Source organism: Carcharodon carcharias, chromosome 1 (genome assembly GCF_017639515.1).
Source record: "Carcharodon carcharias isolate sCarCar2 chromosome 1, sCarCar2.pri, whole genome shotgun sequence".
Taxonomy (NCBI): domain Eukaryota; kingdom Metazoa; phylum Chordata; class Chondrichthyes; order Lamniformes; family Lamnidae; genus Carcharodon; species Carcharodon carcharias.
The window spans coordinates 62,386,496-62,414,124 of NC_054467.1; the positions used below are offsets into that span (position 1 = coordinate 62,386,496).

A 27,629-nucleotide genomic window follows, 5' to 3' on the forward strand; every position below is an offset into this window, starting at 1 on the left:
TGGATATAGGGAGTGAGAAACTGGATTCTTTTTCCACTGGAGCATTAAGGACTGATTTAATACAGGGTTGTACAAATATGAACAGTTTATATAGACTAAATATTGAAACACTATTTCAGTGAAGAGAGTTTGTTGATTTAAATCATAACCAAGAGTGAGGAAAGAAGTTGGAATATTTTTTTAAATTCAGAAGGCTATTGGAGCATGGAATGGTTTGCAACATATTGGTGGAAGAAGAGACCATTGAACTGTTTAATGAAAATTTGGAAGGATATTAGGCCAAGGTTCAGGTCTATAGGGAGAGATCAGTCAGAGGGGTTAGTTTTGGAATGCTCTAACAAAGAGCCAGCATAGACGAATAGGCTAAATGTCTCTGCTTTTCCTTTAGTTGGATTTCTCTGAAACACCACATATGAGAGGGACCATGATGGGATTTGAAGATGCTGATGGGGATATTAAATTTAAAGTGTTGGGAAATTGAGCCAGTTTCAGTCTCTGTGCAGGATTTAATGCAGAACAGACTGCGACCACTGAGTACTGGATAAGTTGGAGCTTATAACGGGTGAAAGATGAAGCCCAGCAAGGAGGGCATTCGAGAAACTGAGCCTAGAGTTGAATGAAAGTTTGCGAAGAGGAGGGGCTGAGATAGAGGCAGAATGGGGGAAAATATAAAACCCATTAAAGAGGGGTGATGTAAAGGAAGATGGTTTGGAGCATACCCAACTGAAGTATTGTGTGTTTTGAGAGTAACTCCTGTAGTGAAGGAAAAAGCCTGCTTGCTCCTCTTCTAACATTGATGAATGTCTCTTATACTTTACAGTGACTGTGAGGAGCACACGCGACTTCATGGGCTTCCTGATGCAGGCTCGCCGAGTGGCTGATGACCGCGTGGCTGGGACATTCATTTTCATTTCCTCTGGATCCAAACTACTGAAGTGTTCTGAAGATGGAGATACCGTGACCCACTCAGACAAGTCACTGAAAAGAAATCTCTCCTTTGTTTGGAAAGCACCAGACCAACTCACTGGGGACATCAAATTTTTGTAATTATTGCTGATGACCTTAAAACACAAATAGAAAATGTCCAACATTCAAAACTTATAAAAAGAAAATTAGCAAAAGTAGAGAGGCCTTGACAAAAGTAGAGAGGCCTTTGTGGAGATCAATGAAAATACAAATTCATCTTCCATTAATGTTGAAACATGTCCATGGCAAATTGTGAATCAGGGTTAGGAGTCCGACCAGGAGTCTATAAGTACTGAAATACTGAACCATGCCAATGTTGTTGAAGTCTTAGCTTCACGTGACATCAGCTTTCACCTGTTCAAAGATTCAAACATGGCTTACTAGAGTCAGATACTGTACCTTAAAAATGGTGAGCTTGACTCCAGTAAAGGAAGTTAGAATAAAGATATATTTATGTACAATGTTCGTTGGGCACCTTTACATTTCTGATAAGCTTTCTGAAGGGCAGCATTGTGACTGCTATGAGCAGCATCTCAAGTATGACCATGTCAGAAGGCAAAAGGTCTGACTCCTGATGGGAAATTGTTTAAGAGGTGGGTGCTAAGAACTGCAATGCTTTGGGTCATGTAACTACATTTTCTGGCCCAATGGAGACGGCGCTGGAGTCAGGCAGCCAACTGGGGTAATTCAGACCCATTTAGAGGCCATTTTATGAGAGTGCCAAGGCCACTTCCAGGTTCCTGGCCTGGAATTGTGGCTGACATCAGGATTGGGACTTATTCGGGAAAATCCAGTCCATAAGTTTCAGCACCTCCCACTTGCGATTCCAGTTTGAGTACACAGCCAATGTTACAGTTACCTGATGGTGCTGCTTGCTGAGATATTTTCCCTCTGGATTAATGAGCGTTGAAATGATGGCATCCCCTGAGATCACATTCTAATCAGTGACTTCTGTTTCCTGTAACCTACAGTGTTTCAGCTGTCCAGTCATACTTTGTTTACTGGGCCAGAATTGAGTCTGGTCTCATCTCTGACCAAAAACAGAATTATTCCATATCGACAAGGAATGAGGAATTAAAGGAAACACTCCACGCATCTGTGTATAACAGCACCTCAGGAAGAACTGTTCCCATTACTGAAGGTACAGCACATTTTACTTCTGTCACTATAATAATGAGCTATTAAAGTACGGAATTGCTGGTGTCATTTAACTGACAAAGTTAAAACATTTTAAGGCAAATTCCTTCATTGGTAACAATAATCTGGGCCTGAAATATCTCTTTTAACAATAAACAAGAAAATGCTTGTATCTCCTTTGTAATCTAGTAATGAAACCAGGATCCTTTGAAATACAAAACCTCAGAGAATATATTTTACTTGGCAGCACATTCATTACCAAAGAGGGAAAAAACCAGCTTTTTCCCAGTTTTCACTAAAAGAGGAATTTTACTTCCTTATGTTCTATTTAAATGAACTGATATCAAAGTGTTAACAATGAGCAACACCATGCATGAATAACTCTTCCTGGCCCCAGCATCAAAAACTCCTCTCAAGCCAGCTCTCAGATGTATCAGATGTGATTGACGCATGTGACTGATTGAGGTTCACACTTACATTCTAACATTGGATGTAAACTTTCAGCAGGTTCACAGATAGACAACTGTTTGCATAGAGAATTCAAGTGAAACGTGGTGGAAAGCTGTAAGGCCATTGGGCCCTTGTTTATTTAGTTCAGCTGGATAACTTCCAACTCTGGTCTGGTCTGCTCTGGTCTGAATCTTTCCAAAAGCACAATTCCATGCTGCCTCTCTTTTTGCTCTGTCGATATTGTTACGTGCACAGGCATGAATAATATAGCCTCAACATTTACTCCCGTATCAGACTGCAATACAGACATCATTTCCTATCACAATCATGTAGTCCTCTATGATGCACTTGATGTTACAGCCATGCGTAATATTCACTTATCAAGGTCGTCATGTTTTCTGCTCAAGGAACTCCATTAATAACAAGAAACCATGTACTGCAAACTAAAAATCAGAACTGAATATATAATGAGAAAAGTTAATGGTTGGAACAGCTTCACTCTCTGTGTACAAGATATAAACCCTTTGTTACCCTTTAAATTTATTATATTTTTATTATATATATATTGTCTTGTAAAAAATTATTGAACCTTTTTAGCTCTTTTTATCTTCCAAGGGAAAAGCATTGTTGTAGACAGCAGTCACAACTTGTTCCTTGCTTTCTGAGCCTCTAACAATGCCATTCACTGCTAACTACTGGGAGGTGACATTGGGCCAAGAAAAATTATTTTCCTTTCTTTGCAGTTGGAAGTCCTGGGCCTCTGTGTAGGACTTCCTTCTAGCAGTATAGCTGAGAACAGAAATTCAACAGCTCCCTGTGCTGTCACATTGCTACTTTACTATGCCCACTTGTTTACCATGTAAACACCATCATGGATGACTCAATGATAAATGCTCTGTGTGCTGTGGTATTGAGTCTCAGAACAGGAACATCCAAGGTTTTACATGCCTCCATGTCCTGAGTTTTTCACATTTCATCAGCGTCTAATGATCCTTGCTGGGAAGTGTGTTTAAATGGATTTCAGGTGAGTGCAGGATTGGTCATTACTATAATGCCTCCCATAGTCAAATAGCATGCTGCTTAATGTCAAGATACTCAAAAGCAAAAGCAATTCAGTGAGATATTATGGACCTATACCTCAGTGCATTTTCTGACATATTACTATAGAGAAAAATCATATTACTTTCCTGTGTTGGGACCATTATATCTGTGATGCAAAGATGTGCTAAAATTACATTTATAAAGAAAGATTTAACTATTCATCCTGCACTAAAGCATAATCCTGCACTAAATAATTAAATTTATTTGTTGTTGTTTAACAGCATAATGATTCCATTAATACTAATATATTTGGCACAAATATTCTTACCTTCCATGTGCCAAAGCTAATAATTTGGACTTTGATCTTTGTGACTTTGACCTTTGAGTGTTAATGAAATTGGTATTTCAATCTTGTTATTGCAGTATCCACATTATCATCTCTGAAGTCAGCAGACTACATCAACCCTCAAGCAATTACTCAGATGACACAGGAATTTTCACAAACTCCACTCATCACCATAGAACAGTACCTCAGACCACAGGCTGCTAATGTGGAAAGCTATTTGCCTGAACTGCTCGGATATTCTCAAGAGCACAGCCTTGCAACCCAACAACCCAGTATGGATCCACATCAGAATGATGGACATCTACAGCCATCCCTGAATTCCATGAACACAGACACCCTGACTGGAATCCAGACAACAGAGAGCAGCTCTCTGCTGAAAACCATAGAGTTCAGGGACACAGAAAGGTAGATTTAGTCCTGTCTTAACATTTTTTTCAAAATGTGAAAATATCTATACTAAAAATGTTAGCGGGAACTCTTCCATGCAAATGAACAGAATGACTTGGTAACTGTTTTAAATTATACGTAGGGTTGTGGTTTTCATGAGTGCATTTTTCCTCTGGTGCATCTGATACTCCACAATCGTTTGTGTGTTACAACAGCACATCATAGCCGCACTTCTGGTTTCAGAAAAGAATTTACCATCATGAGATGTTAAACAATGGCTCTCCTTCCTGATCTGTTCTGTTGTCGCTACACATGGTGTGTACTTGCTTGGACATCATGAATCAGTCTTGTTGAATTTACAAGGAAATCTTTATTAACATTACTGAACTACGTACATAGTTACAGAATTACAGTAGAAGGTAAATGAGCAACCCCTTATTTTTAAACAATGACCTCTAGTTCTAGATTCACCCACAAGAGGAACATCCATAAAGATATGGAGAGGACCCCATGCTAGGTACTTACATGTTGCTACCTATCTCTAGACTGCCCTTAACTCCAGGTCATGTGCCTTCTCACATCACTATGTGGGCAGTATTGTACTCAGTCCCATGTTAACTCTTTAAGTACCAGATCCTTCACTACAATTCCTGCACTGTTGGTTAAATCACTGTGATCATCTTATATACTGTGTTATATTACTTTCTACACAATTTGGAACATTATGCTATCTAGAATATACTATAGAAAGTTGAATCTATGGTATATCAGCCACCTGGCTAAAACAATCCAATTACAAGCTGGATTTTCAACATAATAGCATAAGACTTAGAATAGGGACATCCAACTTGTTGCTGGATATACCTATAAAATCCATCAGTGATACATGATCGTACTCAGCAATGCGAGTCCTATTAACATAAAAATATGTATAGCCCTTCTCAATATTTCCCTCCTCTCTACCTACTTCTTCCCCACCTCATGAAGCCTGGAAACATGGGATTGAATTTTACGGTCCCTCGCTGGTCTATTTGGAGGGGTGCCTGCTGCCTTCGCCTCCCAACCCCTGACCTGTCTGCCATGTTACTGTGGGCAGGCAATATGTCAGGCAGGTCCCCCACAACACAACATCCCACTGGCCCTTGGGCTCATTGAGGCCCTTAAATGGCCAATTAGTGGCCACTTAAGAGCCTCATTCTGCCTCTGCCACTACCTGGCAGGGGAGGGCTTGGCCTAAATAGCCAAGTGGTTATGGTACTGGGTTTGTAACCCTAAGATCAAGAGTTCAAATCTCACAATGGCAAACTATGAAACAATGTAACTTCATCTGAAACAGATGGAAACAGGTTTACTCAAAAGAGTATCAAGAGTTCAAATCTCACAATGGCAAACTATGAAACAATGTAACTTCATCTGAAACAGATGGAAACAGCTTTGTACTTGAAAGAGTTACCTGGCAGGGGAGAGACCATGATCAGGAAGGTGGTTCTCCCAGGACGAGGCTAGCCCATTGCACTTCGGATGTGCTGACACCTGTGATGTCCCCAAATGTGGGATACTCGACTGCAAAATTTGTGGTAGTGGGGGACTGCGTTTGCGCTCTCCCCTGATTCACAATTCAAAAAATAGACTTCATATTTATAGTACGTGCAGCTAGGGAAGGCAGAGGCAAGGCAAGCAGCCTGATGGCTTTTACTGTGTGGATTGCTGTTGGGCAGAAAGGGAAGGTACTTACTTTGGGGGGATATCTATGCCTATTGGGGCATACTCACCCAAGATTGTACCCGCTTTATCCCTTCCCCCCCCCCAACCTCTAAAACCCTCCCCACCACCCCCAAACCCAGTCAAAATCTTTGACATAGCTGGTGTTAGATCCATCACTCCTTCATCTTCCTGGACTGCTGTAGTCCCACCAGTGGCCACCAATCAATTCTGGCATTGCTGGGACTACAGCGATTGGCCGGCAGCTCTTGAGGGAGGGACTTCCTCCCAGCTGGGGGCAGGAGTCCCACTCTGATCCAAATAAAACTGCCTTCAGTGCACTATCACTGTGGGGCAGCTGGGTTCCCGGTCAGCATGGTGCCAACAGACTTTTCTATTGGGAGGAGTGTGGATAATTGTCCCCCAGTAAAATCACTCAAAATTTCTCAGGCTTAAAGGACTGGCAAAGACTGGTGCATAATTGATGCAAAAAGAATGTGGTGTTGCGTTTTTGCACGAACAGAAAGAAACTGGCATGAGCTTCATGAGCTCAATCAAAAGAAGTCATGGTTCGGGTCTAGGATGTTGCCAGTTTAGAACATTAGGTAGAAAGTTTTGAGTAAAACTATTACAATACTTTGGGCCAAATCTTCCAGCCTCCATATCGTCGGAAACTGGACATATGACTGAGATGCATGTAGGGACCCTGTGGAAGTCATGACATGCGAACAAAGTGGAAATTGCCCAGGAAGTTTAAACTTCCAAAGGGCAATTCCCCTGTCTACTGGGACCCTCCACTAAAGTCTCTGACATTGAGCTAGAGTCGGAGACGTGGGAGAGATCCACAGGACTTATCTGAATAGTTATCCAGGAAATGTTAAACAAATTAAAAACCAAGTTAAACACCTGGGTAACTGCACAACTGACCCTCCATCACCCACCCCAACTACCCCTCAACCATCCTCCTAACCACCCTAATGACCCCCGACCACCTGACTACCCACTGACCACCTGACTATACCCCATCCAACTACCCAACTACACCCCCAACCCCTGACTGCCCCCGACCATCCAACTGCTGCACCATCCAGCCCCCAATCACCTAACAACCCTACCAACTTGATCTAACCCCTGACTCAACTATCCCTGACCCAGCCACCCATTCATCCGCCTCACCCATCTCATCCACCTACCTCACGCACTGATTACCTCATCCACAGACTACCTCACCCACCGACTATCTCACCCACCTATCCCCTCAGCACCTACCCACTTCACCCACTCACCTAGCACCTCACCCACCTGCCCACTCACCTACCAATCTTGCTCACCAACCTACCTACCCACCTCACCCACCTACGCATCATGCACCTACCCATTCACTAACATCCAAAGAATGGGATTTTAAACTTAATCATACACCAACCAGTGCCATAAAAAGGTGTGTCCCATCTTTCCCGAATCTACTGCTCTCCAGCTGAGTTCCCCGGGGGCGCTGCGCTGTGCATTTCTTTGAGAGTTGGGATCACAACCTCCCGGAAGAATTGCGCAGCAGCGTAGGGTCATGAGAACCTCCATGCGCAGCAGCAATGTGCCCAGCAATCGGGAGATTCAGGCCATTAGTTTTAAATGTATTACGTTTTCTGACATACAATTGTATGGGTGTGAACAGCCCTTCTATTGTTCAGGAGAATGACAATTTTCCAGGCGTGAGCTTTCTCAGTGAGGATTGTAAAGCTAATGAACATTATAGCCAGGACTGATTATGTCCTTGTCCAATGTACCCACAGTACTTTGATACTAATCAGGAGAATTGGTCAGTTATGGTATCTCACATGGCTGAGATCAGCCAACTTCAGTACCGACTGGGATCATGCCCGTATTCTGTTGACCTGTATTCTCATTTTGTAGCTCAAATTAAAGTTGTTTTGAGCCAGGTATGACATAGGGCCATGTGACCCAATCGGCCCCATTTTGGAGTGGCCTCTGCTGTTCCCTGACCCTCCTGGTATCTGTAAACCTTTCCTCTCGCTGAACCTGCTGTATCCTGCTTCTCCTGATCGCTGCTTCCATCTCTCAAACACCCACTGTGAGTGAGGGCTCTGGAGATGAGCAGCAAGAGTAGTTTCAACTTGCAGGAAGTACGCTACAAGCCGAAGTGTCAGCAGTGAGAGGATGGGTCAGGGAAGTGGCTACAAACCGGGGGATCACCAATGTTCCCTCTAATTGTTTTCCATCTATGTGCAAAATGAATTTTGTTAAGTGCAGCAATATCAAGCTATTATAAGGATGTGTACCACCAAGTTACCATAGGCATGGAAGAAGAAGAAAGAATATTAAAACGAGATAATTAACAAGGTGCACTGCTTGTTTATTTAAAATACAATCAGTTAAAAAGGAAATGAACACTGCACAATTCTCAGTAATCTTTTACAAATTTACAAGTATCTATTCATGCTTTTTTCAGCTTGAAATGAAAGATTATATCCCTTTACCGCTAATCACTGTCACTGGAATGAGACCCCACAGCCTGTAGTTGGCAGGTTAGATGATAGGCCAGCTACTTGTCCCTGCTTGTTTCTCTTCTGTCTATACCACTCTTCGAGTGTTTATATACTGTGTCAACATTTACCTCTTCACCACTTGAAGTGTGAAATTTGATCCTCTTTAACATATCCAGGTGATGTTCTTTAAATCTGTTTGTGATTTAGTTTTGATACTATTCAGAAGTCACACTCACAATCAGCACTGAAAGCTTGAGAGGTTGCAATATTATCCATCAGTCGTGAAACTAGATTGTATTCTGCATTTTGGAGAATGGAAGTCACCATTTCCTGGAAATTTGTCATCAGCTTTTCTTCATGTTTCTCTGCAGCAATATATTTGTAATCATTGTATTGATTCACAATGAACTCCTTCTCCTCCTCCGTGATGTTTTGGGAGATGACTTCACTCGACTTCATCAACTAAGGTCCAAAATTCTTCTATACTTGTCAACCAGCCTGCAAATGTTTCAGTGCCAAATTCCTAACTGAGTTGATGTGCTGAAAGTGAAGCAAACTCAAAAGCTGCCCATTCATTTCATTCCTTTTCTGGAAACCTTCTATCCATATGATCACACGGTAGGGATATGAAACGCAGAATAGATTCACCGTGGATTTCTTCATCTCTTGTGTTTGATGCAATTAGACTTTACACCCTGTTGCTACAAGAGACTATTTTTTAAGCATTCATTGGATGTGGGCTTCACTGGCTGGGCCAGCATTTATTGCCCATCCCTAATTGCCCTTGAGAAGGTGGTGGTGAGCTGCCTTCTTGAACCACTGCAGTCCATGTGGTGTAGGTACATCCACAGTGCTGTTAGGAAGGGAGCTCCAATATTTTGACCCAGCGACAGCGAAGGAACGGCGATATATTTCCAAGTGAGGATGTTGGGTGACTTGGAGGGGAACTTCCAGGTGGTGGTGTTCCCATCTATCTGCTGCCCTTGTCATTCTAGATGGTAGTGGTCACAGGTTTAGAAGGTACTGTCTAAGGAGCCTCAGTGAGTTCCTGCAGTGCACCTTATAGATGGTACGTACTGCTGCTACTGTGCGTCGGTGGTGGAGGGAGTGAATGTTTGCAGATGGGGTGCCAATCAAGCTTCTGCTTCTTTGTCATGGATGGCGCCAAGCTTTTTGAGTGTTGTGGGAGCTGCACTCATCCAGGCAAGTGGAGAGTATTTCATCACACTCCTGACTTGTGCTTTGTAGATGGTGGACAGGCTCTGGGGAGCCAGGAGGTGAGTTACTCGCCGCAGGATTCCTAGTCTCTGACCTGCTCTTGTAGCCACAGTATTTATATGGCTATTCCAGTTCAGATACTGGCCAATGGTAACCTCCAGTGTGTTGAAAGTGGAGGTTTCACAATGAACTCCTAATGCTATTGAATGTCAAGGGCGATGGTTAGATTCTCTCTTGTTGGAGGTGGTCATTGCCTGGCACTAGTGTGGAGAGAATGTTAGTTGCCACTTGTCAGCCCAAGCCTGGAAATTGTCCAGGTCTTGCTGCATTTAGACATGGACTGCTTCAGTATCTGAGGTGTCACGAATGGTGCTGAACATTGTGCAATTATCAGTGAACATCCCCACTTCTGACCTTATGATGGAAGGAAGGTCACTGATGAAGCAACTGAAGATGGTTGGGCCAGGACACTATCCTGAGGAACTTCTGCAGTAATGTCCTGGAACAGAAATGATTGACATCCAACAACCACATCCATCTTCCTTTGTGCTAGGCAAGACTCCAACCAGCGGAGTGTTTTCCCTTGATTCCCATTAACTCCAGTTCTGCCACACACAGTCAAATGCTGCCTTGATGTCAAGGGCAGTCAATCTCACTTCATCTCTGAAGTTCAGCTCTTTTGCCCATGTTTGAACCAAGGCTGCAATTCGGTCAGGAGCTGAGTGGCCCTGGCGGAACCCAAACTGGGCGTCAGTGAACAGGTTATTGCTAAGTAAGTGCCACTTGATAGCACTGTTGATGATCCCTTCCATTACTTTACTAATGATGGAGAGTAATCCGATGGCGCAGTAAATGGCCAGGTTGGATCTGTCCTGCTTTTTGTGTACAGGACATACCTGGGCAATTTTCACATAGCCGGGTAGATGCCAGTGTTGTAGCTGTACTGGAACAGCTTGGCTAGGAGTGCTGCTAGTTCTGGAGCACAAGTCTTCAGTACTATTGTCAGGGCTCATAACCTTTGCAGTATCCAGTGCCTTCAGCCGTCGCTTGATATCACATGGAATAAATCGAATTGGCTAAAGACTGGCATCTGTGACACTGGAGAACTCTGGAGATGGTCGGGATGGATCATCCACTCGGCACTTCTGGCTGAAGATTGGTACAAGTGCCTCAGTCTTATCTTTTACACTGATGTACTGGGCTCCCCCATCATTGAAGATGGGGATATTTGTGCAGCCTTGTCCTCCAGTGAGTTGGTTAATTGTTCACCACTATTCACAACTGGATATGGTAGGACTGCAGAGCTTAGATTTGTTGATTGTGGGAATCACTTAGCTCTGTCTATGACTTGCTGCTTGGTATGCATAGTAATCCTGTGTTATAGCTTCACCAGGCTGACACCTCATTTTTAGGTATGGTGTTGCTGGTGCTGCTCCTGCACTCTTCATTGAACCAGGGTTGATCCTCTGCCTTGATGGTAATGGTAGAGTGGGGGAAAATGCAGGTCATGAGGTAACAGATTGTGCTTGAGTACAATTCTGCTGTTGCTGCTGGCCCACAGCGCTTCATGGATGCCCAGTCTTGAGTTGCTAGACCTTTTAGAAATCTATCCCATTTAGCACAGTGATAGTGCCACTCAACACAGTGGAGGATATCCTCAATTTGAGGATGTGACTTCATCTCCACAAGGACTGTGCAGTGGTCACTCCTATCGATTCTGTCATGGACAGGTGCATCTGCAGCAGGCAGGTTGGTGAGGATGAGGTCAGGTATGTTTTTCCCTGTTGCTGGCTCCCTCACCATCTGCCGCAGACCCAGTCTAGCAGCGATATCATTCCGGACTCAGCCTATTCAGTCAGTAGTGTTGCTACCAAGCCACTCTTAGTGATATTCCCCACGCAGAGTACATTCTGCACCCTTGCCACCCTCAGTGTTTCTTCCAAGTGATGTTCAACATAGAGGAGCACTGATTCATCAGCTGGATGATATATGGTAATCAGCAGGAGGTTTCCTTGCCCATGTTTGAGCTGATGCCATGAGACTTCATGAGGTCCAGGGTCAATGTTGAAGCCTGCCAGGGCAACTCACTCCCAACTGTATACCACTGTGCTGCCACCTCTACTGGGTCTGTCCTGCCGGTGGGACAGGATGACTATGTCAGGCTGATGCTTGGCTAGCCTGTGAGATAACCCTCCCAATTTTGCACAAGCCCCCCGGAGGACTTTGCTGTTGTGCCAGTGCCAAAGTCAGTGCCAGCTGGTCCATCCAGTTTCATTCCTCATCCGTAGTGCTTTGATACAACTGAGTGGCTGCCTAGGCCATTTAAGAGTGGAGCATATTGCTGTGGGCCTTGAGTCACATGTAGGCCAGACCAGATAAGGGCAACAGATTTCGTCAACATGGTTGAGATTTTTTTATTGAATTCAAATTCCACCGTCTGCCGTGGTGGGATTCAAACCCCATCCCCAGAGCATCACCCTGGATCTGTTATTAGTCTAGTGACAATACCACTATGCCACCGTCTTGCCCTTCTCCAAGATAATGTCCTTGTGGGTCTTGGCCAGAGCTAACTGTATAGCTTCAAGCGTTGTCCAAGAGCTCTTCTGAAAACATTTGGACAGTTCAGCTAATTAATATAATACACCATTTAAAGCTGTTAGACTGATATGGTAATTAATGTCAGAGAGTAGGAAGAACTTTTTGATGGGGTCATTATTTTCTGAGATTTCAAGTTTAAAGAATCTAAGAAGGGTCTTATAATTATGCATCAGAGCACTTACAGCAAAATATTTGGAGAGCCACCTCAGTTCTTTTAGAGGTTTAAACAATACTGTCATATTTTCTGTGACATCTGCCATTTCCTCCAATTGTCCTCTTCAAATTGAAGATCTGCAGAACATTGTATAAATGGTCTTCAAAGGTGTCTCTGTTTCCTAGGACATGACTATGACTAACCCCAGACCTTCTCAATGAGTCACACAATGTTTTTCTAATAAATGTGGCGTGCAATACTTGAGCAGTGTAGCAACACCATCGTTTTTCCCTGGCATGACAGAAGCACCATCTGAAGTGAACATCACAATTTTCACTAAGATAAAAGTAAAATACTGTGGATGCTGGAAACCTGAAACAAAAACAAAAATAGCTGGAAAAACTCAGCAGGTCTGACAGCATCTGTGGAGAGGAAGACAGAGTTAACGTTTCGAGTCCGTTCTGATGAAGAGTCATACGGACTCGAAACGTTAACTCTGTCTTCTTCTCCACAGATGCTGTCAGGCCTGCTGAGTTTTTCCAGCTATTTTTGTTTTTGTATCACAATTTTCACCATGTCCAGCATAGTCAGAGTATGAAAATCTTTGATAACAGCTGTAATAACTGGTTCTCACAAGCAGACAAGTTAATAATCCCAGCAAACATTGCCTTATGAATTTCAGATGCTTCATCTCTGAACTTAAAGTAAATTATAAGCACCTGTTAACAGAAATATCTGTGCTTTCATCAATAAGTGTATGATAGGAAATCAGGCAGATCTCCGACATAGCTTCTGCACAGACATCACTGTTGATTACCACCAAAAACTCAAAAGCATAGTTTTTGCTATACCAGCCTGCTGCTACATGTGGATACTTTCACATGTGATCATTTATTTTTTGCAGAGTTTATGGAGGTGTTTATTCATACTGCAAGCAGAATGTTTTCTATGAGAACGTTTATTTCTTCTGGTTTTGAACATTATCTTTCCATCAGTTCCTGTCTCATCTGTCTGTCGCTAGTGGTTTGTGATAAAAATACTTTGCACATCAAATCCCAGTGGGCATGAACTTATGTTTCTAAGAATATGTACAGCACATTCATGACCTTTACTTGATAAATGCCTCTTCATGTCGTTCAACTTCCATCCATCTTCCCATTACTTCCCAGTTGAAAAGTCGCTGGATATTTTAGCTTCGGCACAAATTTTGCGGATCAAACTCACGTCAGCACTGTCCTGGAATGTTTCCCTCAGTTGTAAAGGAATCTAGCCTCTAGATTGTTGAGATTCCATTTCTACTATTTTATCCAGCCACCCTCCTTTGAACGTGAGGCAACATTTCTTCATAGGATTTCTGCTTTGTTGGTTGATGTTTTTTACTTATGTTTAGACAAGGCTGTTCAAAGGATATGCTCTAACTTAAGTAAGCCTTATAGATCCACTTATACCAACAAAATCTCACTACGCTCAGATGAAACATCTATGAATTTGATTGAATTCAAATCTACTAATTAGCTCACAAGTCATCAGTAGACAAATGTACCCTACTAAATTCAATTTAACTGGAAAAAATGCTACTTTTGAATGGCTATTAATTATGTAAGGTTGGCTGCTGAGTTGGGTATTCTGCACAAAATGGCAGAATGTGACAGGAGGACTGCAGCTTAGTCTATTTATACAATTTATATAAAATAAAGAGTTTGCATTTATACAGAACAGAACAATTGCTGAGTGAGGCATCCAGAACAAACCATTAGCCATGCTTAGAAATATTAGCTGACAATCACTAAATACCGAGTTTTATAAATGGCCTCTCTCATTCACAAATTTGGGGAGCAGTAACACTGTGCTGGTCTGCTGTAATTTTTCTCCCAAAACAGAGAAGACCATGAGCTTACTGTATTAACACATCTTTAGTTAGAATGAAACATATCCCAGTGCTGCATAAAATATTGTAGTGCTTAGTCAAAAACCACACTGAAACAAGTATTTGCGCTGGACCCCCACAGTTTCTCCAGTTCCTCATTAACCGAATCTTCTCAACCTCCCAGCACCACCACTACTCCGCCGTTCAGGCTATTGTGCCTTCATTCACTTTCCCACTGTTTGTCCAATCTCAAGTTGTATTCCTCCTGCTCCTGCTGCAAATAGGCTCAACTGAATCAATCTAGTGACTAGTCAGCCAATTAGCAGCAAGCACAGGAGGGAAAACAATCTCTCCCTCGCTGACTGAACTCCCAAAGTTTTTCTCTCCCTCGCTGACTGAAATCCCAAAGTATCTCTTTCTCTGTCTGAAATCCCAGTCTCTCTCTCTCTGACTGAAATCCCAAAGCCTCTCTGTGACTGAACTTCCAAAGTCTTTCTCTCCCTCACTGACTGAAATCCCAGTCTCTCTCTCTCTCTGATTGAAATCCCAAAGTATCTCTCTCTTTGACTGAAATCCCAAAGTCTCTCTCTCGCTGACTGAACCCTCATTGACTGAATTCTCACAATCTCCCAGCACTACCACTGCTCTTGTGTTCAGGCTATTGTGCCTTCACTCATTTCCCCAATGTTTGTGCAATCAAAGCTGTTTTCCCTCTCAAAATTGCTGCTAACAGGATCAGTTGAATCAAATTAGTGACTAGCAAGCCTCTTAACAGCAAGCGTGGGAGGGAAAACAGTCTGTGATTGGAGGAGCAGGGGGAAAGTCTGTGGAAGCACAATAGTCTGAGCACAGGAACTATATGGATATCATAATTAAATGCCCAGCACCTCTTACGTTGTTCCACGGCCATGCAGGCTTAGAGGAAACATAGGTCACCAGGGGGAGGGAAGGTCAGGGAACAGCAGAGCCTGTCAGCTGGAGAGATAGATGGAGTGAGGGCAAGGGAATGGCAGAGGCTGTGAGCAGGAGAGATAGCAAGAGTGAGGGCCAGGGAGTGGTAGAGGCTGTGAGCAGCAGAGATAGCGAGAGTGAGGGCCAGGGTGTGGCAGAGGCTGTGAGCAGCAGAGATAGCGAGAGTGAGGGCCAGGGAGTGGCAGAGGCTGTAAGCTGGAGGAATAGATAGAGTGAGGGCGAGGGAGCAGCAGAGGCTGTGAGCTGGAGGGATAGATAGAGCGAAGGCAAGGGAGCAACAGAAGCTGCAAGCTAGAGAGATAGTGAGAGTGAGGGCCAGGGAGTGGCAGCGGATGTGAAAGAGAGGGCCAGGGACCATTATAGGCCATGAACTGGAGGGTTGGCAGAGAGAGGTTGAGTCAGGGAGTGGGGTGTGTGGCAAGCGAGTGGTTTGGTGAGCAGGATTAGTGGTGAGGAGCTGAGAGACGGAGCGGCAATTATGTAGAAAGTTTGCATATTTCCTTATTTTTAAATTTGTTTTATTATAAAATTACCAATATAGTAATTTAGCAATGTAAAGTATTTCAAAATACAGGGTATAATGTTTGTTACGCACAGGGGAGAGATAATAGAATGATTCCCACTTTTCCCATCTCTTGACTGACTGCAGATATTTGTGTTTTAAGGAAGAAATGTTTTAACCCCTTGAGTGCTGTGACTAATAAGAACAGACCAAAGACAGATTTCCTCATAAGTTTTTACAAAGAATAAACGTTTATTTCTCAACACCTGAATTTTTTTGCAACAGCATCCATTCGCATAAACACACAGACACAGGGAGCATGCAGTTAGGTTTTTAAAAGTCTAAAAATTCACTGTTATACTTGAATCTTTCAGGATGGAAACTTGAAACGTTTCCAGCCTGATGATTTCTTTTTGGTTCACTGAACAAATGGAGGTTGGAAGTTTCTGGTGTTGAATTCACTGTGGCTTACTAATTGCAGCAATGGGGTTCTGGCCTTTGCTCCAGTTGAGTTGCAGTTAAACCCAAGTCGTGAAGATCTGACTTTGTTCCATAAATTGGTAGGCAAAAGGCTAGCCTCTCTTCTCTGCCTGCTAATGGATTCTAGGCAGGGTCCTTCCTTTGCTGGGCTGCATTGCTTCCCTCTGAGTTTCCTTGTCTCCTAGACTGACTAACTGACTTTCAAAGTGTGTTAATAAATGTTCTTTATCACAACTTGGTTTCTGTCAGGTGACCATAGTATCTAATTTTCCATTATCCACACATCTGGTCCCTGACAACATAAGCATTGACACACAATAGGATTTCAGTTTCAGCCATTTGCATCTCTTTGTGATAAAATTGGTTTCTCCTCAACACAGTTCTGTGGAATTCCATTCTGCAGCCAAGAAGTCTACAGCCCATTGCGCACTAGTTTCTTCAGATATTTGAACAATAGCAGCCATTAAATCTACAGGAAAGATCGATTGTATTTTAATGTCTACTCAATGAAATGCCCCAAAAGATTGTTTGCCTTTTAATGTCCTGTCCAGACAAGCAGGCTAACTTCCAATCTTGCAGTTCCATGTATATTGGCAGACAAGAAGGGAGGTCACCTGACCTCTTAACTCCATTTTGTTTTAAAGCAATTGTCCATTCTCTTTGGTTTTCAAAAATGCCCATTTTCTGTAAGTTCGCGGGTATAACTGCATGAGTGTGACATGTTTTAATTTTTTTTTCTGGTGACAAAGGTCTTACAAAACTAACTACAGCTTTTGCATTGGTTGTAATGGGAAAATGTGATTCACTGAAAGTTGTTTCACTTAAAGTTGCACTTTTTAGGTATGTAACTATAACTTCAAGTGAGGACTTCACTGCTTATAAGGGCAGCAACTAGACTCTTAAAGAGGGTGAATATAGTTTTATGGACAATTCCATTCAATTGAAGAAATCACCTTAAAACAGTTGAAGAAATTACCATAAATAGCTTACTTAATTAAACTTACTATAACAAAAATAATCATTGTCTTCTTACAATTTTACATTCTAGTGAAGATATTCTGAATAGTGATTTCCACCTAGCCTTTCAACCTTGCCCGAATTGCAGTGATATTGTGCAAGTAAGTATTCACTTCATTTTCATTTTGGTGTGCTGTAACAATTCTTATATTTTATAGATTATTGTCTGAATGGGCTAAACTCTGGAGTGTTGGATAGTTTAATTAAACATTGGGCCTGAGCTTCCACAGAGTGGCAATCAGAATTGGATTGCCACTCTGCTCCTACTTTTTTACCTTTTAATCTTTTTGATCCTGTCTTGCCCCACCTTCCGACTCAGGCTGGGTGAGAACTGTGCAGGGCAGCATGATCCTGAGGCCTTCAGTTCACGCTGCTAAATTGGAGGGAAGGAGGCCACACCCCTTTTCTTACAGCATTAGCTGCTGTAAAGCTGGTAAGTTTAAAGGTCCAGCCAGGTTTAAAGGTCTTCAACAAACCAGGGAGAAGGTAAGCGTATTAGGTCAGTGGTACTATTTGGGGGCTGGTTGATTCGGATCAGGCCTTGGTTGTGTGGGGAGGTGGGTGGGGGGGTTGTTTTGAGTCAGGCCTTGGTGGGGAGAGGGAATTGATTTGGGTTGGGCCTTGATGGGAGAGGGAATTGATTTGGGTTGGGCCTTGATGGGAGAGGGTTGGGTCAATTCGGGCTTTGACGGAGGAGGTAGGGGTTGGATCAGACTTGGGGGGGCGATCTAGTTAGGCCTTGATGGGGGAGTGTTGGGTCTGGTCAGCCCTTGGTGAGCTGGTGGGGTGAGAGTCAGAAGTTGGGTCTGGCGGTGTTGTGGGGGGGGGTGCAAGTCAGGTCAGGCAGAGGGGGTGTTGGGCCTGGGGGTGATGGAGTCCCCATTGGGGCAAAAAAGTCCTGTCAGGGGGAGAGGGGTCATCAGGGGGTGGGGGGAGCTCCATAGGGGGACAATCCTGTGGGGTTGGGGAGTCCCCTGGGGGTTCGGGGGTGTGGTGTGAGTCCTCTGGTGGGGTTGTTATGGGTCTGTGCAGTAGTTACCCAGAAATTGGAAGTTGTTTTAATTCTTCTAACTTTTTCTAGGTAATTATTGACGTAACCCAGTCAGAACCGTCCGACGTTTGCAATTTAAATCGCAGTTTCGGTTGGTTCCCATTGCAGGGCAATTGCCCAGGGCAAGTTTGCACTTCCGGGCAATTGCCATGCAAACTTTACCCAGAAACCTCCGGTGGTTGGGGGGGGGTGCGGGGTGAGGGTGTGGTTTTCCCCAGTTACACTGCCTTGAAGCTCGGAAGTTATGGCCCATTATGAATCTTAAACATAGTAAATGATATGAGTAAGAGCACCATGTGGACAAGTAGGAATCCACATTGGTAAACAGGAATATCAACAGGAGATTTTGCTTTTGACTGGTTGGTTTTTGGTTGGAGGAAAGAAAGAATTAGTATTTTGCAATAATCAGAAGTATTAACAAGACAGAACATTGATCAAAAGACTCAGAAGAAAGTGCAAAACTTGAGCAAATTTCAACTGTTACCTAAACCTTGCATTTGAGATTTTAGCCTTGAAGCTACTTAAAGGTCCCAGTTCTTATTGGACCAGAAATTGTGGGACTGATGAATCTTATGGTGAATGATGTGAATTGGATTTGATTAGGAGTGAGGGGGGTAGGGTGGTGGTTGCAGACAGAATTGAGGGGGACTGAGTGTGACGAGGTGCAGGACGAGAGGCTGTATGTTCCTGGTTGCGGGATGTGGGGGGTGCAAGAGGGCAGTCAAAGTGTCATTGTCACTTCAATCTCCACACATGTGCCAAGCTGCAAGACCACTGGTAGGTGGGGTAAGATGTTAGGGGTCCATAGATTTGAAGAAAGTTAACTGGGGAACATGACAGGTACCTGCAACATTTCAGATCGAGGAGTTAAGGTTCCTTAATTAGAATGTGGGCAACTTCTGCTAGTTTGCTGCGCAGGCAGTTGACATGTTCACAACAAGTACTATTGTACTGTGGAGAGAGAAACAGAGTAGATCTTTTGAGTCCTTATGAAGAAGACTTGAAACCTCATAAAGATTTGAAACGTTAACTCTGTTTCTCTCTCCACAGATGCTGCCAGACCTGCTGAGTTTTTCCAGCAGTTTCTGATTTTATTTCAGATTTCCAGCGTCTGCAGTATTCTGCTTATATACTGTGCCCTCCTACCTTTCCGTGCAGCAGCACCCATATGGATACTGTCCAGGGCCATGAGGCTGACCAGCAGGTTTCCTTCCACCCCCAGACTTTTACCAGATGCACAAGCCTGGTAGGGCCTGGCTCCTGTGGATGATTCTCTAATAATGCAGCCAACAGCTGTCTCTCCATAGGAAGTAGCTCCTTCAGTGGTAGCTCATCTGCTCTTTCAGTGCATGATCAGGAACCCAGACCTTAACTCCTGATCCTTGCAATGTGGAGGGGTGAGCAGCATAAGGAATAGCCTGCCTCTCTCTTATAGCGTCCACCTCCTTCTGCTCAGTCTCACTCATAGCCAGCCCTCTGGAGTGCCTGCAAAGGAGCAAGTCTTGTAAATAATTCATTAAATTTGTTGCTATTCTACTGCTTACTGATACTTATTTTTATTTATTACTCTTATTACTATTGTTGCTTTTCTGCTGTTAAATAATTCTGAGAAGTCATTTGCAATTCTCTGAAACTGAATATTTAGATTTTTTAAACATTTACAACTGTTAACAAATAAGATAAATAGAACAACATTTAAATTGACTCATTATCTCCAAATTTAGTTAACCTGTTGCACTGAATAAATGTTTCACTGTTTGCCTTTTAACTTGCCTGTCCTTTTTGTGAGCTGGCATTGGTTGGCAGGGGTTGGGGAGGCAATGCATAGGACAATAAATCACGCTTTTGACAGGGTCGCTGTGATGTGAATTAATGGCCCTAAATGGCAGCGATGAAATTAAATCTTATTTGCGGCACTAACCCAGCAATTTCTTGGAATGGAATGATTTTCAATTGAGGCTGATGGCAATGTTCTAATCTTTTTGGTTCTGTTGAGCCAAATGGTGGAGCTACACAAATCACTTTGCAACTTGTGATGAATCGGAACTTATGCTATATTTCTTCCTGCCTCGAATTGTTTTTACCTTGTGAAGAAATAATGCCGGGTGCTTTGAACTCACCTTTAGTTAGCCAGCATTTTCTGGGCCAGTGTAAAATTTGGAGTATATAGTGGGTGTTTCTCCCCACCTCCACCCCAATTTTGAGCCTGTATTTTTTAAGTGGCAATAGGTGGCAAAGGAAGTGTTACAGCATGGCAGTATCAAGTCTGAAGATGATTGTGATGGAATCACTGCAAGATTATCTCGTAATAAGCATCAAACAATAACTATGCAACAACTGAGTTCATTGTTGTGGTGTTCAATTCCTATCATGATTTTATTTTAAAGGTCAACACCTGGACCACTTCAACTATGGTCGATTCAGGATCTTCAGGAGTTATTTCTTTGCCAATAAAAACTGGGCAAGAATATTCTACCTTCTGGTTTGCTGACTTCACTTCACCTGAGGTAATGGACTGGGCACCCATGGATGTACAAGATGCCAAAAACCCAGCAGGGAAAGCAGTCCTGAGCTCTGGGTTATTTCCAAACCCAGAAGATGTAAATCCAACACTGACTGAAAACCAGCTGACATCACACCATGCTTCAGCGAACTTCCTGCAATTGGCAAAAAACTCAGGTTCCAGAGCTGATTTGGGTAAAGTGGTCAGGAACATATCCCTTGGGGTGACACAAACCATACAGAAGGAAAGTGGCTCAGGCCGAGGAGATCGTCCAGCTAAAGGAGCAGAGCTGGGCGTTCCTCAATTAGGAATCCTGCTGGGTTGTTCTGCTGCTCTTGGCATGGCACTAGCAGTAGGGTTACGTCATCTTCTTTCCCAACATTGCCGAAAACACACAGAAGTATCCTTTCGGGATCCAGACAGCAGCATCATCAGTGTGGGTGAGAGTGGCGAGCTGGTGCATGTCAGAAAGATACGTGAAAACAGCTTTGTGCTTGTCCAGGCTGAATACAATGTGATCACTCCATCAACTACTCCTGGAAAGTAATTGCATATTGAAATGTTTAAGGTTGTTTTAAATTCATTATACATCACAGCCCCATTAAAATGTATTCGGTTATATAACACTATGAGGTCCAACGTGAATGAAGAGAGATTTGCAATCTTTGTGTGTTCAGCCTCCAGTTTCTCCTCCTTCCACATGCAGATTGTGAATACTCTGATTCACAGAACACATCCAATCTTTCAATTCCACATTTTCCCTATGTGCAGGCAGGAGAAAATCTCAAAGTGTACTCACTGCTCAATGTCGCCATTTAGCCCTCGCTTCTGCCTGTTGGCTAAAAGGATACATGTACAAGGCAGCCAGGTTACAGCAGGGGTGTCAGGAGATGGGGCAGGGGAAGGGTGGGTTGGGATTATTGGCATAGGAAGAAGAGATGAGTGTGCAACTTTAAGATGACAGTCTGACTAATGCTGATGTATTAATAGGCTTATTTGGCATCTTCCACGTAATTCCATTTGTATTATGGATACTTCATGAGTAGTTACTGATCTGCTGTTAATTTTTGTTAATTGGCACAAGTCAGAAGATTTTGTTGCTTGTGTTAGATACCGAATGACTGACACACCCCATTTAATCATGCTTCAATAGGATTGTCACTTTAAACTAGGGGTAAAAGGAAAACTGGGTTTTCTATTTTTCACATACAGTCAATGAAATTCTGGCATATTTCACCTGCTAAAAGAACCATCAGCAAATTTAGGAAAGAGACACGTGACCCATCAAATGATTTTCTTCAACACTTTAAAGTACTTTTGAATTTGTGGCTCGCTTGAGTGGTCCAAAAGATTTTTTAAATACTTGATAAATAGATTTTTAAAAAATCCTTATTTATACCTCTTCTTCTGAAGAGCCATAATCAGTATTGGACAACAAATTAAAATGTGAACCTTTTTGCTGGTGAACTATGGCATTTAGAACAAGACAAAGTAAAACCCATACACGATGCCCCATTGAACTTGTGGGATATTCAAATTGCTTTCTTAGTATAGCAGTGGAAAACAGCAGAGATCTATTTTAGGAGAACTCACTAATGAGCAATTTATATTACCTGGTACCATGAAACAAGCCCTAGCCTCACTTAGCAGTATTCAGCTTACAATTTTAATAGTGAGTGGAAGTGAATTAAAAAACGACCAAGATTGCAGTCAGTTTTGTGCTGATGTGAAGCAGTTGGGTATGCATTGATGTAAAAGTGCACATGGCATTAAATCACACATGAATGTCAACTAATGGGACCCCTCCATTGAGGACTGGTTACACGATATGAGTTCACACCAATATTAGTATAATTCCAGATCAGGCCTAGTTTCCTGTCTCATAAAGAGGTATTGTGATTTAAAAGAACCACCGTTTTCTAGTTCTTAAATCATGAATAGGTACATCTCTTAATAAATAGTTTGCATGCAATTATTCAATTTTTTCCTATGCCTAGACAGAAAATTATACCTTTTCACAAATGATTTGATCTGTTCGCTACCTATTTTGTGGCTATTGTTACTGAAAAATTTGTATTCTTAATGTTACAACATCTTTGCAGTTGATTTTTCTGCACTCCAATATGGAAAATGCTTGCTGCCAGAGGTTTGTGTTATTAGTGAAGGTGAAATAGAATTCCAAGCACACAGGGCACCTTGGTTTGCAAAAAAATCTCAAATAAATTCTTATTTTCTGTAATTAGTGTATTAACATTTTACTTTTTGTAGAACTATGTTCTCTTGTGAACAATTCTCTCGAGGAAGCTTTCTAATCTTTTGAAACAGATTAATATGGGCGAATGGTACCTCAGTATATGCCCAATCTTTGCTTTATTTTGGATATTTTTATTAAATAGCTTTGTTCTGTTTAAGCAACACATTAAATTCTGCATGTTATTAAGAAGCAGTATTCAACCCTAGTCTATTAATCTTTCTTACAGGAAATGTGATGTCATAAAATGACTCACTCAAAGTTTACGACATTTGGGAATGTGTTGGAGAAGTGTGACCTTCTGATAATTTTAGTGCAACATCAAAGCAAAATATAGTATGGCAAATGGGTATTTTGTAGCATTTGTTTCATATAAAAATTGAAACATTTCTATGGATTAGTACAATGGGTAATTTGATGACATGCCGTTAATTTATAATGTGAGTATAAAGGGAGCAAGTGAGTTAGCACCAAAAATACAATGGTAATAAAGAGATCACTTCCATACTTTTCTCTCCATGTTTTCATTCCCATACAGATTTAAATAAGTATGTACCCTGTTCTCTCCAATCTTGTATTACTCCTTATTGCTCTCCATATTTATTGTTTGTGATCTTTTCTTTCGCTTATACTTTTTCTGCCATCCTATTCCTTCCTCTATTGTTTACTATTACTTTCTTTTTTCCCTCCTCATATTGCTCCTCAGTTTCATTCCTCTCTCCTGAATGGGCCTTCTGTTGGGATCCTGTTTCACAATTTCTTGCCTTCTGCTGTCTTGCCAAAACATATATATATTTTCCATATATACTTCACATATATATTTAGGCATACAAAGTTGTAAGCTGTTTGACTGAAGGGAATGTTAAAGCTGAGCTCACACAAGGTCCACACATCCCACTTCCAGTTAAGGCCATCTGTTGGCATTTTCACCACTGACCCTGGCTGAAATTGGTTACCTCAGCACAACCTTGGACTGAGCCTGGGATCACCCTTATCTGTATGGCTTAGTAACTCACTTATTTAATCACTGGAACGTCAGAGTTTAATTTTGTTGAGATCCTCAATTACTTATGGTGACCTTTTTTTATCCATCCACAGGATGTGGGCTTTGCTGGCTGGGACAGCATATATTGCCCATCCCTAATTACCCTTGAGAAGGTGGTGGTGAGCTTCCTTTTTGAACCGCTGCAGTCCATGTGGTGTAGGTACACCCACAATACTGTTAGGGAGAGATTCTAGGATTTTGACCCAGCAACAGTGAAGGAATGGCAATATATTTCCAAATCAGGATGGTGAGTGGCTTGGAGGGGAACTTCCAGGTGGTGGTGTTCCCATGTATCTGCTGCCCTTGTCCTTCTAGGTGGTAGTGGTCGTGGGTTTGGAAAGTGCTGTCTAAGAAGCCTCGGTGAATTCCTGCAGTGCATCTTGTAGATGGTACACATTGCTGCTACTGTGCGTCAGTGGTGGAGGGAGTGAATGTTTGTGGATGGGTTGCCAATTAAGTGGGCTACTTTGTCCTGGAAGGTGTAAAGCTTCTTGAATGTTGTGGGAGCTGCACTTATCCAAGCAAGTGGAGACTATTCCATCACACTCCTGACTTGTGCCTTGTAGTTGGCGGACAGGTTTTGGGGAGTCAGGAGGTGAGTTACTCGCTGCAGGATTCCTAGCCTCTGACCTGCTCTTGTTGCCACAAGGGGCAATGATTAGATTCTCTCTTGTTGGAGATGTTCATTGCCTGGCACTTGTGTGGCATGAATGTTACTTGCCATTTGTCAGCCCAAGCCTGAATATTGTCCAGGTTCTGCTGCATTTGGATATGGACTGCTTCAGTATCTGAGGAGTCGCGAATGGTGCTGAACATTGTGCAATTATCAGCGAATATCCCCACTTCTGAGCTTATGATGGAAGGGAGGTCATTGAAGAAGCAGCTGAAGATGGTTCGGCCAAGGACACTACACTGAGGAACTCCTGCAGTGATGTCCTGGAACTGAGATCATTGACCTCCAACAACCACAACCATCTTCCTTTTTGTGATGTAAGACTCCAACCAGCGGAGAATTTCCCCCGTTTCCCATTTACTCTAGTTTTGCTAGGGCTCCTTGATGTCATACTCAGTGAAATGCTGCCTTGATGTCAAGGGCAGTCACTCTTACCTCACCTCTGGAACTCAGCTCCTTTGCCCATGTTTGAACCAAGGCTGTAGTGAGGTCAGGAGCTGAGTGGCCCTGGCGGGGCCCAAACTGGGTGTCAGTGAGCAGGTTATTGCTAAGCAAGTGCCGCTTGACAGCACTGTTGATGACCCCTTCCATCACTTTACTGATGATTGTGAGTAGACTGATGGGGCATTAATTGGCTGGGTTGGATTTGTCCTGCTTTTTGTGGAAAGGACATAGCTGAGCAATTTTCCAAATTGCTGGGTAGATACCAGTTTTGTAGCACTTTAGTTCTCAGATATTTTAAAACTATTAAAATGTGATATTTTTCTAGTTAAAATCATATAAAATATAAAATGTTAGCAACAAGAAGAAACAAATGATCAATAAGCACAAATGAGGATGTAAACTGTATCGTAGAACATCTCACCAATAAACAGACAAGGAAGTTGCATCTATCCAACTGATTAGAATAAATACAAAGTATACTGTATATTAGTAAACAGAGTACTGTTCAGATTTGTAAAAATAATCATGCTTTTTAGTTGGCCCATTATACTGCCCACCACTTGTTTTAAAAACATAAATGTACACTGCATTTAATCATTACTGATTTACTATAAAAACAGACCAAATGAAAATAAATTAAATCTGAGACTGATTGACAAGGTTCAAGAGTACAATTTGTTGGGATAAATGAACACTTGAATTTCATAAACCACGTATAAGCAGCGGAATTACTCCCCATTAATAATAAGAAGTAATTGTATTTACAAATCTTACTCCATCTTTTTAAAACAGAACTTTTAAACAAGCGCTCACAATTTTACATTTTCAATATGATGCAGTGACACATTTTCCAAAAAGGAGCTTCCAACTTAACATTTTTAAATATTATTTTGGGAAGAGCATTAATAATAAAAGTTTGCTTTGTTCAATTAGTTGTAATTATATATTTACCGTTTGTTGGTTTGATAATTACTATAAAGTACTACAGCCCAATAGTTTCCAGAGCCATTAAGTTGAAAGAAAGCAAAATTAAATTTACTTTATAAATATAATTTTGTATAATATTTTGTAGTCAGCAAAAAAAGAAAGCAGCCCACAAAATTCTAGTGACCTCTGTAGCATGGATTACCCCTTTCCCGGTGGGAATTTCAATTTGCTGCCAAGGAGATGTCTTAGCACGCAGCAGCAATGATGTCAGCAAGCTGGTAAGCAGCCAATTGCATTGAGCGAGATTTCTGGGCAGGGTCGGCGCTTAAAAAAAAACCAGCATGAGACAGAGCGAGGGTTTATTAACATTTCATTGTGTTTACTTAACTTCCAATTTTAGTAAATAAATAATTTGAGGCATGGCAGGGATGCTCACACCCGTTGAGTGCACATCCTATACCATGTGGAGACTCCAGGACGCTACCCATGTCCTAGAGAACTACATGTGCGGAAAGTGCCACCAAATGCAAAAACTCAAGCCTCGTATCTTGGAACTTGAGGAGCAGTTGGTGTCACTGAGGTGCATTCATGAGAGCTTTGTGGATAGCATTTTTCAGGAGGTTGTCAACCTGCAGCTTAAGGAAGTGCAGGCAGAGAGGGACTGGGTGGCCAGACAGACAAGAAAAACAAGGCAGATAGTGCAGCAGTCCCCTGAAGTCATCCCATTTTTTAACAGGTACTCAGTTCTGAGTACCAATAGGGGAGAGGGTTCCTCTGGAGAGAGCAATAAGAGTCATGCCCAGAGCACCATGGGTGGCTCAGCTGTGCTAGGAGATTCTATGGTGAAGGGAACAGACATGCGCTTCTATGGTCACAGACGTGATTCCAGGGTGGTATGTTTCCTCCCTGGTGCAAGGGTCACAGATATCACTGAGCATCTACAGAGCATTGTGGCATTTGAGGATGCACAGCCAGAGGTCATAGTCCACATTGGTACCAATGAAATAGGTAGGAAAAGGGATGAGGTCCTGCAGGCTGAGTACAGGGAGTTAGTGATTAGTGTAGTAACTGTAGCTTTAAGGAATGTAGTCGCTGTAGCTTTAAGACTTATTGTACTGTGTAGCATCACGTGACTATGTGAACAAGTCAGCCCCAAGCTTGGGGAACCTTAGGAGTGGAGTTTGTGTCTAATTGTGGAGTCAATCTATAGAATGCCTTGGTTTCTTTTTCCAAGCAAATGAAATTATGGTGAAGGAGAAAAGGAAAGCAATTCTCCTAAGCATCTGTGGGAGTAAAATTTATAATTCAATCCATAGTTTGACAGCCCTGAATGCTCCTGAATCAAAGACATTTAGTGAATTGGTACACCTCACTAAGGGTCAATTTCAACCCAAA

At 42.4% G+C, this 27,629-nt stretch overlaps 1 protein-coding gene and 1 non-coding gene across 2 annotated transcripts in view; both read left to right on the forward strand.

The window, feature by feature from the left end:
* The window catches only part of LOC121272102 (reelin domain-containing protein 1-like), a 65,827-nt gene extending 44,386 nt beyond the window's left edge, over positions 1-21,441 (forward strand). The window contains exons 4-8 of the mRNA XM_041178592.1: positions 821-1,043; positions 1,938-2,107; positions 4,018-4,345; positions 17,372-17,441; positions 20,779-21,441. Of these exons, the coding sequence (XP_041034526.1) occupies positions 821-1,043; positions 1,938-2,107; positions 4,018-4,345; positions 17,372-17,441; positions 20,779-21,441 (1,454 nt within the window). The remainder of the gene's footprint in view (positions 1-820; positions 1,044-1,937; positions 2,108-4,017; positions 4,346-17,371; positions 17,442-20,778) is intronic.
* Positions 5,773-5,936, forward strand: LOC121285650. Its single transcript, XR_005944735.1, has one exon. It is a non-coding gene; the product is annotated as a U1 spliceosomal RNA (small nuclear RNA).
* Positions 21,442-27,629: the final 6,188 nt, after the last annotated feature.